Source organism: Balaenoptera borealis, assembly GCF_965194805.1.
Source record: "Balaenoptera borealis genome assembly, chromosome: 13".
Classification (NCBI taxonomy): Eukaryota; Metazoa; Chordata; class Mammalia; order Artiodactyla; family Balaenopteridae; genus Balaenoptera; species Balaenoptera borealis.
Window position 1 is genome coordinate 7,814,988 of NC_138870.1, and position 20,090 is coordinate 7,835,077.

Sequence of the window (20,090 nt, forward strand, 5' to 3'; positions counted from 1 at the left end):
GTTACGCAACAACTTCCGTTTACGCTACTTCCGCGAGAGTTCCGCTGGGTTCCTGAGATTAACCTCCGGTGCTGCGGGTCCGGGAAGCCATGTTGAAACCTGGAAACGGTGAGTTTGCGCGACTCACCATCTTGGGTAAGGGCAAAGGTGGCCTCCAAGTGAGTGATTCCCGTTAAGGAGCTCTCCATCCCCGAGAAGCGAGGAGGGAAAGCGCCATCTTGCTCTGGCAAGGCCCCGCATTGCTCTGGGAGGGTGCCGACCTTCGTGAAGTCGGGCGAGTTTCTTTCTTCCAAGAGTCACTTTAAGAAGTGTCTTAGAAACCGTACTTTCCAAGCAGAAAAGGGGAATTCGCCCGTCGGTATTCCCCAGTTGGGTCCCTACAGAAAGTGTATGACCCAGGCGTAGACAGACGTGGTGGATTTTAACCTTCCAGAGTCCAAACTTCAAAAATGGCCACCCAGCCTGATCCATTGCTTTATAACACCTTTTTATCTCAGAGTTTCGAGAACGGCACCGTTGAAATAGTCTGCCACACTTTCAGTGTGTATTCTGGTTACCTTTTTGGAAATTTTGCCCGTGTTAAACTGTAAATGGGATCAACTCATTCCTGACCCATTGGGAAAGCACCATGAACTATTTAATAGCCGCTGTTTGCTCCCAGTCTTATTATAATGATAGATTATACTGTCTCCATAAACACATGCCTCGTACACTCCAAAGGTAAACTTGCCACCACTCCATCACTTAATTGATTTAAGTAGCACAGACAGCAAATGGAAAACCGAGATACCAACTCAAGGCTGTCTGACTGCAACAGCGGTGATCTTCACCACTTCATTATGTTGACTGGTTGGAAACCTGTCTCTAATTTGTCTACCCTGCTTAGCAAAGTGATATCTTAAAATTCAAAGAGAATCATAATATCTAGCCCTTATGAGGAGGTGGGGAATCAGCTACTCTTCGTACACTGTGAGCAGGAAGGTAATTTGGTACAGCATTTCTGAAGGTAAATTTAGAATTGACAGAATATTGTAGGTAACCTTCAGTGTAGCAAATCCACTAATAGCTATTTCAGAGAAGTTTTTAATGTGTGCAAAAAAGTATGTATAATAATGTTTATTACAGCATGGTTTGTAATAGTGAAAAATGGAAACAACATGAATGTCTATCAACAGAAAATGGGTAATGGCATATCCATTACTATAGGATGTTTTGAGGTGTGTGTGTGTATAATATATATATAGTAAATAAATAAGTATAGGTATATAGATATTAAGGCCATAAAAGAGATCCAAGATTTTTTTTTAAAAGCAGACATTCACTTAAAATTTCAGTAATCCTCAACTACTTAAGGTTTCCTGAGTTGTCCATGTTCTTCATATTCTTCATACCTTTGCATGCATTAAACCTTCTGTCTTAAACACTCTCCCCTAGCTTGTTAATTTTGCAAACTAATATGGTCACATATCAGCTCAAATTGTACCTCCTCCTGTGACTTTGCCAGGTCCTTTAGATGAACTTTCTCTAATGCTTCCACTTGCTTCTGTTATACCTTTTCGTTGTACCTAACGTGTTATTATTCTTCAAATATCTCCCACTAAACCATCAGCTCTATAAAGGCAAGAACTTTGCTTTTTTGGCACCCAGCACATTGCCTTTCACATAGTAGGCAGTAATAATTGTTGAATAATACAAGATTTCTGCTTAAGTCCAATCATTTAACTTATTAACTTGGCCATTTCCCCAAATCCCCCAATGTAAGGACCCTACATATACTTTGCAAAAAATTCAGAGAATATGAAATTATAAAATGAAACGTGAACTTCCACATCTCTATATTATTAACAACTTTATGCCAACAAATTTAATAACTTAAATGGTAATTGATGTACACAATTTACCAAAAATAATTCAAGAGATAGAAAATTTGAATAGCCCTGTACCTGTTAAAGAATTTGAATTTCTAAGTAAAAACCTTCCCACAAAAAAACAAAGACAAACCTTCGTGCCCAAAAAGTTTCATCATTGATCAAACATTTTAGGAAGAAATAATGTAAATCCCATACAAATGCTCTTAAAAAAAAAGAAGAGATAAGACACTTTCCAACTAATTTTTATAAGACAATATTACCTTGATACCAAAACCAGAAAAAGATGTTACAAGAAAAAAAAAAAAAAATATATATATATATATATATATATATGGAACTACAACGAGATAACACAGCACACCTAATATAATGGCTTAAAAGAAAACCTGACGACAGCAAACAGTGCTGGCAAGAATATGGAGCAAAAATACAGAGAAACTTTCATACATTGGTAGTGGGGAGTTAAAATGGCACAACCATTTTGGAAAACATAGTTTTGTATTTTCTTAAAATTTAAATATATCATTTATCACATGACCCAGCATTTTACTCTGAAATATTTACCCAAGAGAAACTAAAACATATGTTCACAAAAAGACATATATACAAATATTCAGAGCAGTTTTTTTTACAGTGGTTAGAAACTAGAAACAACACTAAATGTCTATCAACAGGTGAATGGGTAAACAAATTGTGGTGTATCCCTATAATACTGTCATACTGACATACAATAGTAATAAAATAAATAGAATAGCAATAAAGAGGATCAAATACTAACACTCAGGGATAACAATTTTAAAAATTGAACTACTAACACCTACAATGACATGGATAGATCTCAAAAACATTATACCAAACAACAACAACAACAAAAAGCCAAGCCCAAAAGAGTACATACTGTATGACTCCATTTATATGAAATTCTTAAAAAGACTAATCTACAGGGCTTCCCTGGTGGCGCAGTAGTTAAGAATTCACTGCAGCATTGTTTATCATTTATAACAGTGAGACATTGGAAATACATGTCCACCATTAGGACAAATCAATTGTGCTGTATTCATGTAACAGGATAGTGTAAATAAATAGTGAACATGAATGAACTACTTGCTATGGACAACATGGATAGATCACAAAAACTTAATTTTAGGAGAAGAAAAAAGTAAGTTTAACAAAAGATAAAACAAAATTGTCCATTTGGACAATGTTTAAAAACAGACAGGGCTTCCCTGGTGGCGCAGTGGTTGAGAATCTGCCTGCCAATGCAGGGAACACGGGTTCGAGCCCTGGTCTGGGAAGATCCCACATGCCGCGGAGCAACTAGGCCCGTGAGCCACAACTACTGAGCCTGCGCGTCTGGAGCTTGTGCTCTGCAACAAGAGAGGCCACGATAGTTAGAGGCCCGCGCACCGCGATGAAGAGTGGCCCCCGCTTGCCGCAACTAGAGAAAGCCCTTGCACAGAAACGAAGACCCAACACAGCCATAAATAAATAAACAAACAAATAAATAAATAAATAATAAAAATAAAGGAATTCCGTAAAAAAAAAAAAAAAGACAAATCTAAAACTGTATTGTTTGGGGGTATCCAGTTAAATGGCAAAGCCATATTTAAAATGTAAGAAAATGATAAACACAAAATTCCCAGTTGTGGATTCTTGGGAGGCGGGGTTCAGGAAGGTGATTAGGGCAGGCACAGGAGGTGCTCCAGAGATACGGGTAGCATTCTACTCCTAAAACTGGATGTGGTAAGCTCATGGTAGTCATTTTATTATTATTTAAAATATACATATTTATTATAGACACTCTTTCAAATGGATTATATACCTCACAATAAAATTTAACAGGTGCTATGTGAATCAACTAAGTTTTTAGTTATTGATTTCAACAATAAACATTTTGTATAACAATAATTATGATAATATTACCTGATATTTACATAGCACCTTTAAGATTACAAAGTGTTTTCATATACACTATCTCATTCATTTTTCACAACAGTCTTGCCCGTAGGTAGCATTATCCCCATTTTCATTTAAAAAAATTGCTGAGATACAGAAAGTTCATTGACTTACTCATCCAATATTTAAGTGTCAGGAGAGAAATCCTTACATTTCTGATACAAACATAACAGCTGCTTATCCCTTATATTTAAATGTTTGCATGAATAATTAGTATTCCTGTGCCTATTGGTTGAATTATAGTAAAGAGTAGCATTTATTAAGTACTGAGTACTGTTCTGCATGCTTGTGTGCATTATATTATTAATCCTAACAACAGATATGTACTATTATTATCCTGCTGTGAGATTAAGTAATTATTGTCCACAGTCACAAGTGACAGACATAGATCTAAGTGTCTCCAGGCCCGGGTCCTTAACCAATATGCAATTCTGCCCTAACAGCTCTATCCAGAGAATGGACAGAATATACAACTTTTAGCAAGTACAGTAGATCCTCCTCATTCATGGATTCCAATATCTGTGAGTTTGCCTATTTGCTTAAATTTATTCATAACCCCCAAATCAACATTCACAGTCACTCCCTAACATGCACAGGGTGGCAAAACAATTTGAGTCACTAGACAAGTGCATCATCAGCTGAGGTCAATCCAGGTGGCGCTCTGCCTTCTTGTTTCATCTCTCTTACTGTAAACAAGTATCCTTTACACAGCCTATTTAGTGCCAAGTTTTTTGCATTTTCGTACTTTTTGTTGGTGATTTTGCTGTTTAAAATGACCCCTAAGCATAGCGCTGGAGTGCTATATAGTGTCCATAAGCACAAGAAGGCTGAGATATATATGTGTTAGTTCATCTTGTTTGGGCATGAATTATAGTGCTGTTGGCAGAGAGGTCAATGTTAATGAATCAACAATATAAAATAAGGTTTCTCAGGACGACCTTCAAGATGGCGGAGAAGTAAGACATGGAGATCACCTTCCTCCCCACAAATACATCAGAAATACATCTACATGTGGAACAGTTCCTGCAGAACACCTACTGAACGCTGGCAGAAGACCTCAGACTTCCCAAAAGGCAAGAAACTCCCCATGTACCTGGGTAGGGCAAAAGAAAAAAGAAAAAACAGAGAAAAAGAATAGGGATGGGACCTGGACCTCTGGGAGGGAGCTGTGAAGGAGGAAAAGTTTCCACACACTAGGAAGCCCCTCAACTGGCAGAGACGGGGTGGGGTGGGGGGTGGAGGTGGTGGGGGGGAAGCTTCAGAGCCACGGAGGAGAGCGCAGCAACAGGGGTGCGGAGGGCAAAAATATTTGATCATTTGACCAAAATGCAGTGACCAGAGGCTGGCAGAACTCAACCCCATACATCCCCTAGCAGCAGTGGTCCAGTGTCTGCTAATTCAGTGTTCCTGGTGACATTATAGAACATAACTTCCACGAACACGGAGACAGGACCGGATTAGCATTCACAGGGCAGCATGGTGGCTAAGAGCATAGGCTCTGGAGGCCAGCTGTGTGGTTCTAAGTCTGCCATTTACATTGTGGTGTGAATTTGGATAACTCATTAGCCTCTTTGCATCTCAGTGTCCTTTTTGACAATGAGGTACTAATATTAGTACCTATCTCATCATTGGGGTGTCGTTAGAGTTAAATAACATGCAGCCAATGAAGCACTCAGCACAGTGTCTGGTAGATGTCCTCAACGTGTAAGTTATCACTATTATTAATATTAATTTATATTTGGAACAAGAATGATCATGTTTAGGTAATTATAAACATAGACACATTCAGTTTTAGAATTTCAGAAGCTGTAGAAAAAAACATGTCACCTGAAATGAGTATGCATGCTACTGTGATTTATAATAGGAAATATATATATCTTGATCTGTGCCCCCGGCTCCTAAAGCCCTTGTAAATTCCTAGGTGATAAGAGCATTAGGAGCATCTTTTGTTCTAGTATTTGGTCACTGACCCCGGTTTCTGACACAAGGGAAACGCTTGTAATTTCCTGGTGATAGGAGTGTCTTTTGATCCAATGAGGTGACTGGGTGGGCTCTTGGATGGCTCCTGGATAAGGGCTCTGGAGAGACCAAGCCATGATTAGAAGTTTAGAATTTTCAGTTCCACCCCCCCGTGCTCTTGAGAAGGGAGAAGGACTGGAAATGAAGTTAATAATTAAGCTTGCCTGTGTGATGAAGCCTCCAAAAAATCGCAATAATATGGGGTTGAGAGAACTTCCAGGTTGGTGAACACATCCATGTACCGAAAGGGTGACACACCCCAACCCTACTGGAGACAGAAGTTCCTGCACTCAGGACCCTCCCAGACTTCGCCTTATGTAGCTCTTCATCTGGCTGTTCATCTGTGTCCTTTATCATATCCTTTAATAAACTGGTAAACCTAAATAAATGTTTCCCTGAGTCTGTGAGCCACTCTAGCAAATAATCCAATCCAAGGGGAAGAAAGTCATGGGAACCTCTGATTTGTAGCCAAGACAGAGAGAAGTTGTGGGTAACCTGGGGATCTACAACTTGCGATTGGCATCTGAAGTGGGGAGCAGTCTTGTGGAACTCAGCCCTTAACCTGTGGGATGTGATGCTATCTCCAGGTAGACAGTGTCAGAATTGAGTTAAATTGTAGGACACACAGCTGATGTTGCAGAATTGTTTGATGTGGGGGGGAAAAAACACACACATTTGGTGACCACAAGTGTCAGAAGTGAAGTGTCCTGTGTGAAAGTAAAGGAGACACATGAGAGATGGAGACCTGTGGTTTTCCCTGCACAGAAGGAAAAACTGGGTGGTTTTCAACCCAACATCATTTTGTATCACCACTTTCTTCGCCCACATTCTAGTGGAAATGAAATGGGGAAGAAAAGGCAAAGGATAAATGAAATGGAGAAGACATTTTCTAAATAATGCACAAATAGGATAGCTACCCTAAAAAATACGTCAAAATTTACTCAAAAATTTATCTACACTTAAAACATTTATGAGAGCCATCTACCCCTCAATAATCCTGAATTCTGTCACCCCTGCAAAATTTTCTTATGCCTTCTCGTTAGATCAGATAAACACAAACTGAAACCTAGTCCCTGGTCCATTTTGGGTTTCATGGAACTAAAGTCACAAAGGGTGTTCATGAAAACACTCAGTTTACTTCCCCTTCAATCTCCCTTCCTTGGCTGACTGCCCTGGATACATATTGTAATAGAAAATCAATAATCAATAAATCAATAGAAGAAACAAAGTTTGCTAAATTTTCTTTAAACCACTCAGATTTGAATGATTCATCATGCCAAATTTGGCTGGATTCTTTCAAGATCCAGGCATCAGTGCATCAGATATTTGTTATGATTGGATTAACAGTTTTTTGTTTGTTTTATTTTATTTACCTTTTGACTGAATTACTTTAATTTCTGGGTGACTTTGTTCTTCAGTTTGTGCTCTTACTTTGTTTTATTATAACTATGTGCATAATTAGGCAGCTATACTATAGGGAATGGAGAGTGTGTCAAATCTACATCCTTGAGGGCTATGGGTTAGAATTTGATTCGACAGAAAGGATGTAACTTAACAATGTGAAGGGAACATTCTGTAAATTATTTGCTAAGAGTCCAAGATGGGAGAATAGTTTTGATACGATAGGCAACTGGAAGCCACATTAGTTTTTTGACATAATAACTGCTAACATTTATTGAATGCTTATGTGCCAGCAGTGTCTTAAGCGCTTTGCATGTATTAATTTATTTACTCCTAGCAGTCCTATAGAGTAGGTACAGTGAATATTCCCCAACTGTCATTGCCCAGCCAGGAAAACAAAACCATTGTAGGTATTTCAAACAAGGTATTTAATACAAGGACTTGGTTGCAAAAGTGTTGGAAGGACTAGAGGAATAAAGGGGGAGAAGATAATATAACTTCAGGAAGGTACTTCCCTAAAATTGGAAGAGAAATTCTCACAGAGCTGCAGCTGCTGCTGAAACCAGTAATCCTGCCAGAGCCCACAGCTGCCAGCAGCTGCCAAGGTCACACCTGCCACCTCTGTTACGGAAACCCACCAGAGCTGTCTGCTGCTGAAGGAGCCAGAAAATAAATGATCCCCCTTTCAATCTCTCTCTTTTTTATTTTAATATTTTTAATGTTTATGCTATTTTATGGTTTTGTTCTTTTATTTTTAAAACATATTTGCAAACTCTGCACAAACTAAATGTCCATCAACGGAGGAATGGATAAAGAAGATGTGGTACATATATACAATGGAATATTACTCAGCCATAAAAAAGAATGACATAAGGCCATTTGCAGCAACATGGATGGACCTCGAGATTGTCATACTGAGTGAAGTAAGTCAAACAGAGAAAGACAAATACCATATGATATCACTTATATGTGGAATCTAAAAAAATGGTACAAATGAACCTATTTACAAAACAGAAATAGAGTCACAGATGTAGGAAACAAACTTACGGTTACCAGGGGTAAAGGGTGGGGAGGGATAAATTGGAAGATTGGGATGGACATACGCACACTGCTATATATAAAATAGATAACTAATAAGGACCTACTGTATAGCACAATGAACTCTACTCAGTACTTTGTAATGGCCTCTATAGGAAAAGAATCTAAAAAGGAGTGAATACATGTGTATGTAGAACTGATGAACACAACATTGTAAATCAACCATACTCCAATAAAAATTAATCTCAAAAGAAAAGAATCAAATACAATGATTCCCTTTTCTCTTCACTTCCCAAGAGCACATGAACATGCCCCTCTGGCAGAGCCTAGGCAGACCCTGCCTGAGAGGCAGTCTTGGAAATGCAGTACCCAGGCTTCACTTAGGGAAATAATAAGGAAGAGTGGAAATGGGCCTGAGTATCAATAAATAAAACCTGACACAATCCCTGTTTTTCAGGTGAGGAAATGAAAACACAGAATCTGAAAAATTCCTGTGCAACCACACAATTAGTCAGTGGCAGAGCTGGGATTCAAGCTCAGCCTCTCTACACACCTTCTATTGCTCCCTGTGTGCTTTTTACTCCAGCCAGACCACTTTACCTGTGTCATTCACTCACGCTGGGCTTACCTCCACCTTAATGTGTGTTTTCCCCCTACTTGAAATGGGAGAATTATAGATCGTTAGATGTAAAAGAAACCTTAAAGATCACTCGAGCCAACCCTTTAATTTTACATCTAAGAAAAAAATTCTAGGTCAAGCATCCAGCCCAAGGTCAAGTATTTAGTTATTACTAAAACTAGAACTCAAATTCCTAATCTAGAGCAGTTTTCACCTCAAGAATGTTCTTCCATGAAAATTTTCCAGCTAATTCTAACCTCCACCAGGTTTCATCAGATTTGTCCTTTGCTAACTAGCCATAGCATTTGTCTATGTCATCCATAGTTTTTAGCACTTGGTTATTTTTTCATTTAGAGTATAATTATACTTGGTCTAATAATGAATCTTATCATTTTTCATCAAAGTCCTTAAGGACAGAAACTTTGTCATATTTTTTTTTTCTTTTTTTTTTTTTAATTTTTATTTATTTATTTATTTTTTATTTATTTATGGCTGTGTTGGGTCTTCGTTTCTGTGCAAGGGCTTTCTCTAGTTGTGGCAAGTGGGGACCACTCTTCATCGTGGTGCGCAGGCCTCTCACTATCGCGGCCTCTCTTGTTGCGGAGCACAGGCTCCAGACGCGCAGGCTCAGCAGTTGTGGCTCACGGGCCTAGTTGCTCTGCGGCATGTGGGATCTTCCCAGACCAGGGCTCGAACCCGTGTCCCCTGCATTGGCAGGCAGATTCTCAACCACTGCGCCACCAGGGAAGCCCCATATATTTATTTTTAATCCTCTCAGAGCAGGCTAGAGATCATACAATTCTATAATTTTTATTTTGGCCAAATGACCACAGATTTCCATCATTGAAAATGTAGAATTAATCAGTAACTCATAAAATGTTTTAATATGGCTGTGTTTGCAACATATATTCAAAATTTCACTCTTTCCAAAGCATCTGATCTCTGCTTAGACACTTATAATTAGATATTAAAAAGGAACAAAACAGAAGAGAATCACATAAATTCCCCCCAGGTTTTCCACGTTACACCATAAAACTAGTACTTTATAAGAAGGGACAGAAGCCATCTAGAAATAGGAGCCCTATTCACAAGGTGTTTTCAGTAATTTCCTTCCTGATCTGAAAATCCAAGTAATACAGCTGGAAGTTCTCCAACTGGTTTTAATTGCTGTATAATCTTTAGAGAAAAAGGAATCAGTAAAACTGGATCCACACCAGAAACGACTTTAAAGACTCAAATTAATTCTTTGAATTATATTCAGAAGCCAACATCCTTTTCAACCAAACTTTCATTCATTCATTCATTGGTGCTCCAGACATGTATTATTCCAGGCATGGTAGCAGGCTCTGGAGATAGGAACAAACTCCTGGTCTAGTAGGGCAGAGAGACAGATAAATTATTTTATAGCACTATTAGTGTCTGTCAAATTCCTACCCAGCCTTAAAGCCCAGCTCAAGTGTTGTCTCTTCAGTGTTATCTTCATGTTTGTTTCAGTGAGAATGTCTTTCCCTCTTCCATGTTCCCAGGACTACCCTGCTAGCAGCCCTTACTCAATTATAATTATATATTTACATCTTTCATTGCTTCTGCATCTTCTACAGTGCAAAGCATAGTGTCTATATTAAGAGCAGAGTACTTGTTTATGATACTGAACTTAATGATAAAGACCTTACCTTTTGCAAATGGAATAGATACCCTCGCCACCGTTGTTGGAAGTGTAAATTGGTGGAATCTCTTTAGTGGGAAATGCCATACCTTTCAAAAATGTAAATTCACATACATAGATTTAGCAATTACAGTCCTAGGAAACTATTCTACAGAAATTTTCATAGATGTGTAAAATGCAAGGGTACTCATTGAAACATTGTTTATAACTGCTTTAAAATTTGACAAAAACAGAATATCCATGAAAAGGGGAATAATTGACTAAATGGTATAATATAAAATAATTTAAAAAGTATGATGTGGGGACTTCCCTGGTGGTCCAGTGGTTAAGACTCTGCACTTCCACTGCAGGGGGTACGGGTTCGATCCCTGGTCGGGGAACTAAGATTCCCACATGCCCTGAAATGGCCCCAAAAATAATAATAATAAAGATAGTAAAAGTAAACAGCTTGTCACCTCTTTCTAGAGAAGTCCCATAATTCTTGAAGAACCTGCCCAGACCTTATTTCTACCTTAAGACTGTCCTAGATTGCCCCAGGCTAAATACACCCCTACATGTTATTTTCTACTCTTTTACTTCTACTGCTATTTCTATCATTATAGTCTGAATTGTATTACAGGTGTTTTTTGTTGTTGTTGTATGGGTACATATTCTCACCAGACTGTGAATCTCTAGAGATTAGAACATAGTTTAATTCATCTGATTTTTGCATGACACACTTCCCTGACACATATTAAGCATATAAGAGATGTTACTTGAAATTCATTACATGGGGTTGTGCACGTCATTCCCCCCAGTTACTCCCCACCCCTATTCTCACATACCATAGGATCATTTTTGTGCATTTCCAAAACAAAACGAATCCAAAAACCTATAAAGTGGGAAGCTGATGTACAAAAGTACTCTCTCTCTAAGCATACTCTGTGTCCTGCAGAAAATTTTTGAGAACCACGCTCTCCCACTTCTGTTTTTCGTACTTTTCTTATATGAAACATTTAGAAATGACTCACTTTGAAACTCTTCCTGTGGAGTCAGATAGTTGTCAAAAGTGTTGGGTTTCATTTATCATCAGAAACGAAGAGAGAGAGGAAAGAGGAGGTGCTCAGCAAATTTCCTAAACATTCTTGACTGTGGTCAAGACGGGACTCGTGGAGACCTCCAGATCCATGCTGAAGTCTTCAGCTACTATCTCGGGTTTTTGGTAAGGAAACCTAGATCCACCTGAGGGCTTGTGCCCAGCTTGTTTTGCTCGTTATTGATAATGGTTTGAGGGTCATTATTTTCTATTTCCGCTTATTCCTTCCCCAACTTTTATTTCTTTTGCTTTATTTCCATGTCCACCTTTTTCTTTTTCTAAATATTTCACATTCTATTTATCTTTGTTCTTAATATTTTCATTCTCAAACTAATATTGAATTTTTACATCATTTTTCCCTCTCTTAAACTGGCTGTTTCTCCTTCTCACCTTTGATTCCAGCTTTCTCCAATAGTTTTGTTTTCCAAATCATTGATTGCCTATTTTTTCTTTTTTTTTTTTTTTAATAAATTTCTTTTATTTATTTATTTTTGGCTGCATTGGGTCTTTGTTGCTGTGCATGGGCTTTCTCTAGTTGCAGCGAGCAGGGGCTACTCTTCACTGCAGTGTGCAGGCTTCTCTTGCTGCAGAGCACAGGCTCTAGGCACGTGGGCTTCAGGTGGGCTCAGTAGTTGTGGCTCGCAGACTCTAGAGCGCATGCTCAGTAGTTGTGGCGCACGAGCTTTGTTGCTCCACTGCATATGGGATCTTCCCAGACCAGGGCTCAAACCCGTGTCCCCTGCATTGGCAGGCGGATTCTTAACCACTGCACAACCAGGGAAGCCCCTACCTATTTTTTCTTAATATATATATATTTTTTCCTCATTCCATTTCTCTTATTTATTTATTTTGCTCATTCCTTATTGCTACTGATTCTGTCATCGTATCATTAGTTCTGATTCTGGAATCTATTTTTCTTTCCCTATCATAGTTGAATTTTGGTTTCAGGATTTTACGTATCTTTTTAATTACTGGTTGGCCAATTCAGTATTGAAAACTAAAAAAAAAAAAAAAATGTAGAGGTACTTTGCAGCCAAAACACTTGTCAAAATATAAAATGTTATCTTGCCCAGAAAGATTTTTAAGATTCTGATTCATATATGCTTTCATTTCAAGACAGATACTATGTAATATTTAAAATATAGCTCACGCCAGATGACTCAATTTCTTTGTATTGGAATTTTGCTCTTTTCAATCTTTATCACTTCCTTATTATTCTTTATTATTGTGCGGCTCTTGGTGCCTTTCCCTTTGTTAGCAATACCAAAGGCTTTTCAGTTATGTGATTATTTGTAGTAAAAAGGGTATTGGCCTGACAGTCATTGGACCTAGGATTTGACAACCCTCCTAGTTGTGAATATGTAAAAGTCCCCTAATTTGCTGAGTTTCAGTGTCCAAAACTACAAGATAAAAATAGAGACAAGAAGAGATGATTGCTAGCTTTCCTTTCAGTCCTAGAATTCTATGACTCTATCGGTCTCTCAATATTTTATGGGTCTATGCGTGAATATGTGTGTAGGATCAGGGATAGCTGCCACATACAACAGCAAAGGAAGTGACCCTGACAGGACTTGAATATTGGAATAAGCAAGGTTACCGGAAGGAGAATGAGAATCACTTCTTCTTTTTTAGTATTTTGTTGTCTTAGTTATTTTAACTTCTGCTAATCCCTATGGCAGCTTGTAGTTAACTCAGCAGAACAGCTTCAAGTCACACAAGTATTTTGGACTTCTACAAAAGGAAACATAAAATGATGTTATAGCCAGTAAGAATTAGGAACTGGAAAACAAAAAAGGAAGTTAGAAGAGACAGCATCCTTACTGGATTAAATGGATAAGAATAAGAATTTTTCATTTAGTTGAAAAAGAAAAAAAGTTAACCCCCAAAATGAGCATCTATCCATTCAAGTAATCTTTAATTGTGCTAAATTCTGTGGAACGAGCATTTAGGAACAAGATTCTTTTTTACCATTATGAAACTTAAGGCCAGAATGATAGATAAGACAGCCACAAAAAGAATTATAATACAAGATGAAATGCATCATTGCACAGAGAATATGAAAAGAAGTTCAACCCCCCACACACACACCCAAAAATAGGAGGCTGAAGAAATAAATTATGACTGGGATTATAAGAGAAGTTTCAAGGAAGATATATTTGAGCTTGATCTTAAAGAATGGCTAGGATTTCAACAGATAGAGATTAAGAATGGAGGAAAGAGGAGGTTAAGGTGGAGGATATAATTCCATACAGAAGTAAACAGCACTAACCAAGGAATAGAAAATGGTATTGACTTGGAATAGTGAGTTGTTCAGGAAAGCTATAAAGTAGGGTATGTTTATGGGAATGTTGAAAATCAGGGAACGGTAATGTCACAGAGGCCAAGAGAAGAAAGTGTTAAGAAGCCAGTGTATCAAATGACATGGATACTGTGGAGGATAAAGACAGAGAAAAAGATGCTTGGGTTTGTTATCTAGAGTTAGTTTTAGCAGCATGATGGGGCAGAAGACCAATTACAAAGGGTTGTGAAGTGAGTGGTGAGAACAACAGACCCCAAAACAAGCCAGTATCCTTGAAAAAGAGAAACAATGCTACATTAAGAGACTTAAGAAACATCCTGATGCAGTGTAATCCTAGACTAGACTGGATATAATTGTTGACAAATCAGGTATAAAGGATTATTTTGGGGACAGTTGGAAAAAATGGATAAAGTCTGAGTATTCCTTAAGGTACAATGTTACTGTATAATGCGGAAACTGCTAACTGATAAAAGAGATAAAAGAAAGCAGTTTATATAAAACAATATGCATTTACACCCACGTTCATAGCAGCATTATCCACAATAGCTACAATGTGGAAGCAACTCAAATATCCATCAACAGATGAATGGATAAACGAAATGTGGTACATCCATACAGTGGAATATTATTCAGTCTTAAAAAGGAAGAAAATTCTGACAAACACTACAACATGGATGAAACTTGAGGGCATTTTGCCAAGTGAAATAAGCCAGTTACAAAAAGACAAATGCTGTAGGATTACATTTAGATGAGGTATCTAGAGGAGTCAAATGCATAGAAACTGAAAGTAAGATGGTGATTGCCAGGGGCTGCGGGGAAAGGGAAGTGAGGAGTTGTTTTCTAATAGGTATAGAGTTTCGGGTTTACAAGATGAGAAAGTTCTAAAAATTGGCTGCACGATAATGTAAATATACCTAACACTACTGAACTGTACACTTAAAAATAGTTTAGATGGTAAGTTTTATGTTATATGTATTTCACCACAATTAAAATAATTTTAAACCAATATGCACAGTATAATCTAATTTTGTTAAATTTTGCTTAACAAAAAATATACATACATATAGTATACATGTATGTATGTGAAAAAAGATCCAGAAGGATGTAAATTAAGATACTAAAATAGTAATCCCTGACTAGTAGTATATGACATTTTTATTTTCTTATTTTTGCTTGCTTATGTTTTCCAAGTTTCTTCATGAATGATTTCTTTTTTTGTTTTGTTTTGTTTTGTTTTGTTGGTCATGCCAGGTGGCTTGCAAGATCTTAGTTCCCCGACCAGGGATGGAACCTGCGCCTCTTGCAGTGGAAGCGTGGAGTCGTAACCCCTTGACTGCCAGGGAATTCCCTATCTCCATGAATGATTTCTGTTTCTGCAATAATCAAGCTATTTTTCTCAAGTTATACTCATAAAAAACAAATAAGAAAGAAATGATGAGTGGTAAGGAAATCAACACAAAGAGGGAAAACAACTCTTGATAAATTTGACAGCAAAAGGAAAAAATGAGGGTGTTTCTAAAAGACATAATGGAGGGAATTCCCTGATGGTCCAGGGGTTAGGATTCTGAGCTTTCACTGCCGAGGGCCTGGGTTTGACCCCTAGTTGGAGAACTAGGATCCCACAGGTGGTGCAGGGCACGGCCAAAAAAGAAAAATTTTTTTTAAATTTTAATGAAGTATAGTTGATTTACCATGTTGTGTTCATTTCTACTGTACGGCAAAATGACTCAGCTATAAATATATATATGTATATATTCTTTTCCATTATGGTTTATCACAGATATTGAATATAGTTCCCTGTGCTCTACAGTAGGACCTTGTTGTTTATCCATCCTATATATACTAGTTTGCATCTGCTAATCCCAAACTCCCAATACTCCCCTCCCCCACCACCCCCTTTGGCAACCCCAAGTCTGTTCTCTATGTCAATACAGTAGATCTTAAATTGTCTTTCAGGGAATGTTTTTGTGTAATCCAATGTGAAGTCGGAAAATAAAACTAAAACAGTGTGAGGGTCTTTGTGACTCTACATCTTTATGTGGGGAGGTTAGAATTCTAAGAATATGCATTTTTTTAAAGATAGTTTTAACATTTTTGTTTATATTTTTATAAAAGTTTAGCAATGGAGTCTTTCTCTGCTGAGACCAATTCAACTGACCTACCATCACAGCCCTGGGATGAACCCCAAGTAGTTCTCTCCATGGTCATTCTCTGTTTCACTTTCCTACTGGGATTGCCAGGCAACGGGCTGGTGCTGTGGGTGGCTGGCCTAAAGATGCAACGAAGTGTGAGCACAGTTTGGTTTCTGCATCTCACCTTGGCTGACTTTCTCTGCTGCCTCTCCCTGCCCTTCTCCCTGGTTCACTTGGCTCTCCAAGGACACTGGCCCTACGGCTGGTTCCTATGCAAGCTCATCCCCTCCATCATTGTCCTCAACATGTTTGCCAGCGTCTTCCTGCTGACCGCCATTAGCCTGGACCGCTGTCTTTTGGTACTCAAGCCAATCTGGTGCCAGAATCATCGCAACGTGGGGACAGCCTTCACTATCTGTGGATGTATCTGGGTGGTGGCTTTTGTAATGTGCATACCTGTGTTCATATACCGGGAAACGTTCACTATAGACAACCATAGTATGTGTGGCTACAATTTTGGTCTCTACAGATCATTAGATTATTCAGACTTCAACTTTGATCTACTGGAAAACGGGTCTCTTGACAACTCCATTGTTGAGCTGCCTGAAGAAATGGATGATAGGTTCGATTCTTTCTCTCAGCAAACAAATGATTGTCCCTGGGCAGCCACCGCTGGCCTCTGTTCTCAAATATTTCAAAGAACTTCTGGACATTCACTCCCTACGGATTCAGCTAGATTGTCTGTTCAACATCCATATTATAAGGTATTTAAACCAGCTGATGAGGTCTCAGCTACAATCCCCAGTGATTTTCCCATTGAAGATCACAGAACTAACCCACTGGAGAACTCTGATGCTTTTCTTCCTGCTGATTTAGAGCTTTTCTCTAGTGCCTCCGGCAACTCCTCATACACGTGGGAGCTATTGGAAGATTTCCAGGATGATGATTCAGGCCAATTTGCATATGGCCATCAAGTGCCAACACCCCAGGTAGCAATAACCATCACTAGGCTCGTGCTGGGTTTCCTGTTGCCCTTTATCCTCATGGTGGCATGTTACAGCCTCATTATCTTCCGAATGCGTCGGAGACGCTTCACCAAGTCTCGGAGCAAAACCTTGAGAGTGGCTATGGTGGTGGTGGCTGTCTTCCTTGTCTGCTGGGCTCCGTACCACATTGTTGGAGCCCTCTTACTGTTTATTGACCCAGAAACTCCCTTTGGGGAAGCTCTGTTGTCCTGGGACCATGTGTCTCTTGCTTTAGCATCTGCCAATAGTTGCTTCAATCCCTTCCTCTATGCCCTTCTGGGGAAAGATTTTAGGAAAAAAGCAAGACAGTCCATGCAGGGAATTCTGGAGGCAGCTTTCAGTGAGGACTTGACACACTCTACCAGCTGCCCCCCAAACAAAGTCTCTTTGGAAAAAAACAGTATCAGTACAGTTGTGTGAAAATATGGAGCAGTTGACCCAAGCAGAGGTCCTTAGGCATTCACCCAGTGCATCATATTTCTAAAAAGACAACAGAGATGGGGAGCAGGGGATTTCAGAAACTGTCAAAGAATCAATCCAGAGGGTCTTAAAGTGTGGTCCCAGACTAGTGGCATCGGTATCACCTGGTTGATAGAAATACAAATTCTCCAGCCCCACCAGAGATTTGCTGAATCAGTCTCTGGGGGTGGGGCTCAGACAGTGTTTTCACAAGCTCCCTTGTTTCGGATGAATGCTAAATTTGGGAAGCATTGTAAAAATTAGTCTATTTCTATCGCAAACAAAGCCATGTGAAATAAATGCGAAGGCAGTCTCCTTTAAAATGTTTCCATCATTAAATTTCTTTCTAATTTCCTTCCAGATTCAAGTTAAAACCATTTCTTCTAGTCCTACCTGAGTGAAAGGTGATCATTTATTCTGTGGCTTTGTTGTGGTGACGGTGGTGGTGATAGTTTTAAATGAAAAAAAAAAAAAGGTGCAAAAAGAAAGTCTATAAAAACAAGGAGTTATGAGTCTGAGACTGGAGCAGAGTACAATGCCAGATGCCTGCAACTTGGAATACTCCTGGATACAGGACGTAGGAATTCTGAGTTTCCATTATTACAACTAAGTAAGCATCTATTGTGTAAAGACAGACTACTTAGGGATCTAAAGACTTTCTCATGAAACAGTATGTAAGCCGCAGTTTGGGGAGGTCTCTCTTCCCTCTGTTTGCTCTATCTGCCTATTGATAGAATCATCTATCTTTCATTCCTTTCCTTAAGCTCCTTAATTCCCTTATTCCTCCCCTGCCTCTAAATCTTCTTCCAGACTTTATGCCTCTAATAACCAATAGTTTCATAAGATGCAAATTACTCCTCTCCTCTAGCTCCACATTAGTACTTTCCAAGAAACTCATTTCAAATGAAAGGAGAAAGACGGTGGAGGATAGGGCAACTATTCTTGAATTCACTGCAATATAACAGAGTACCCTCTGGGCACGTTATCCAACTTTAAAAGAAATCATGACTGTAGGTGTGTATCTTTCATGCCAAAATTACCAGATATATCTTCGGGTTTTTTAAAATTAATCTTTATCTTTACCAAAGTAATACATGCACATAACTTAAAGAGAACCTAAGGCTTATAATGAAATCTGACAGGTTTCCTGCCCCACTCTGCCCAGCCCCTCCTTCCGTCCACTCCCACTTCCCAGGGATAACCTTTGAAACGATTTTAGATGTTTCCTCTAATATTCACCATGATATTTCTAAGTCATGACCTTATGCTGCTAGTTTCTGTAGACATGATAAAATGACTTCTTGTTTTGAAAGATGACGAATTTTATCCAAACACATTCATATTTTTTGTTTATTCAGCATCCCAATATTCATTACCCATCATCCTTTAATTTGTTCATGATCACACATTTTCTTCTACTTTGTTGACCCATTCCAACCCCCCTTCTCTTTTTCTTTCACTTGTTTCAGAAAACATTATTAAACCCCCATCACCTTCTCATTTTTCTCTGTATATAAAGTTTTATGTGTTAAACCTCTAAATTTTCAGGTTTTGTTTGTACTACAACATAGCCTCATCTGCGTACAGTGATTTAATCTGAAAAATAGAAAATGAGATGTCTTAGACTTTACAAGGCACTATCCTTTGTTCAGTGGTTGAGGGGAGGGTCTGGACTACAAATAAGTTATAAAGCACTATGTGGAAAAATTTCAAATCACTAGGAATGCTTTCAGTTGTGCAGTAATGATATCTGACATGATGTGAGATTTGCCATGCTACCTTCCAATTTAATCTGATCATATATTTGATGTGAATAAATGCTTTCTTTCTGAATGGTTCCTTGCAAGGCTGAGAAATTCATGGATCCTTTTAATTGTTTGACCCTCAGAATATATCATAATCTCTAAACATACGGCAAATATAAATCTCATAGTGGGTAGCTGTAGGCTTGCTATAATGATGATTAGCTGGGCTTCTGGAAATCCCAACATTTCTCACGGGACCCTGGGTATAAGTCCCTAACTTCTAGGGTTACTGTATAGGATACCAGGGTGAATGATTCTGGCATAGTTATAAAGATTCAATAGTTCAATAGTTGACATTTCTGGACTCCTTTTGAGAGTTCTATTTACCCTGGAAATGTATTCTGAAGAAATCCCTACAATGGAATTCCCTCATTTCCAATGAAAAACTCTGGCGAGTACCTGTAAGTGTTCCCTGGAAGTCCCAGAGGGGGACCCAAGTCCTCCTCAAATTGTAGTATGTTTAATCTTTAAAATATCCCAGAATGCAAGCAAGATGGCTTAGTCCACACATCAAGCTGCAAGGGGGGACTGCCTCTCCCAACAATATTTCGCTATATTTAATAGCATTTGAAAAAAAGAATGTTAAAGGCATGCTTTTAATTCTTTTTTCCCATCTATCTTACAAAAAATGTCAGGGTCAACTAATCAAACCCAGTGAGGGGTGGTGAGGAGGGGCAATAGAAGACAAATGCTTTCACGTTTCTCTTTTCCTACCCTGGCAAAAA

General features: G+C 38.6%; 1 protein-coding gene across 14 annotated transcripts; it reads left to right on the forward strand.

The window, feature by feature from the left end:
- The first annotated feature begins 4 nt into the window (after positions 1–4).
- On the forward strand, positions 5–19,393 carry C3AR1 (complement C3a receptor 1). 14 transcript variants are annotated; one of them, XM_082349209.1, is made up of 5 exons: positions 23–108; positions 4,271–4,348; positions 8,051–8,170; positions 11,643–11,771; positions 16,060–19,393. In XM_082349209.1, exons 4-5 carry the CDS (start codon positions 11,737–11,739, stop codon positions 17,519–17,521), a joined length of 1,497 nt encoding a protein of 498 aa, XP_082205335.1. In that variant the 5' UTR covers positions 23–108; positions 4,271–4,348; positions 8,051–8,170; positions 11,643–11,736; the 3' UTR covers positions 17,522–19,393. The 14 variants fall into 14 exon arrangements, 10 of the variants coding, with proteins under 10 accessions (XP_082205339.1, XP_082205334.1, XP_082205335.1 ...); XM_082349210.1 differs by lacking the exon at positions 4,271–4,348 and having other exon boundaries at positions 37–108; XM_082349212.1 differs by lacking the exon at positions 4,271–4,348 and having other exon boundaries at positions 38–108; positions 8,066–8,170.
- The last annotated feature ends 697 nt before the right edge of the window (positions 19,394–20,090 follow it).

Excerpts from the sequence above, each read along its gene's own strand:
- C3AR1 (XM_082349213.1), top strand. The coding sequence starts at position 11,737 with ATGCTGAAGTCTTCAGCTACTATCTCGGGTTTTTG. Across the intron at positions 11,772-16,059 it reads GCTACTATCTCGGGTTTTTG|TTTAGCAATGGAGTCTTTCT; the intron begins GTAAGGAAACCT and ends TTTTTATAAAAG.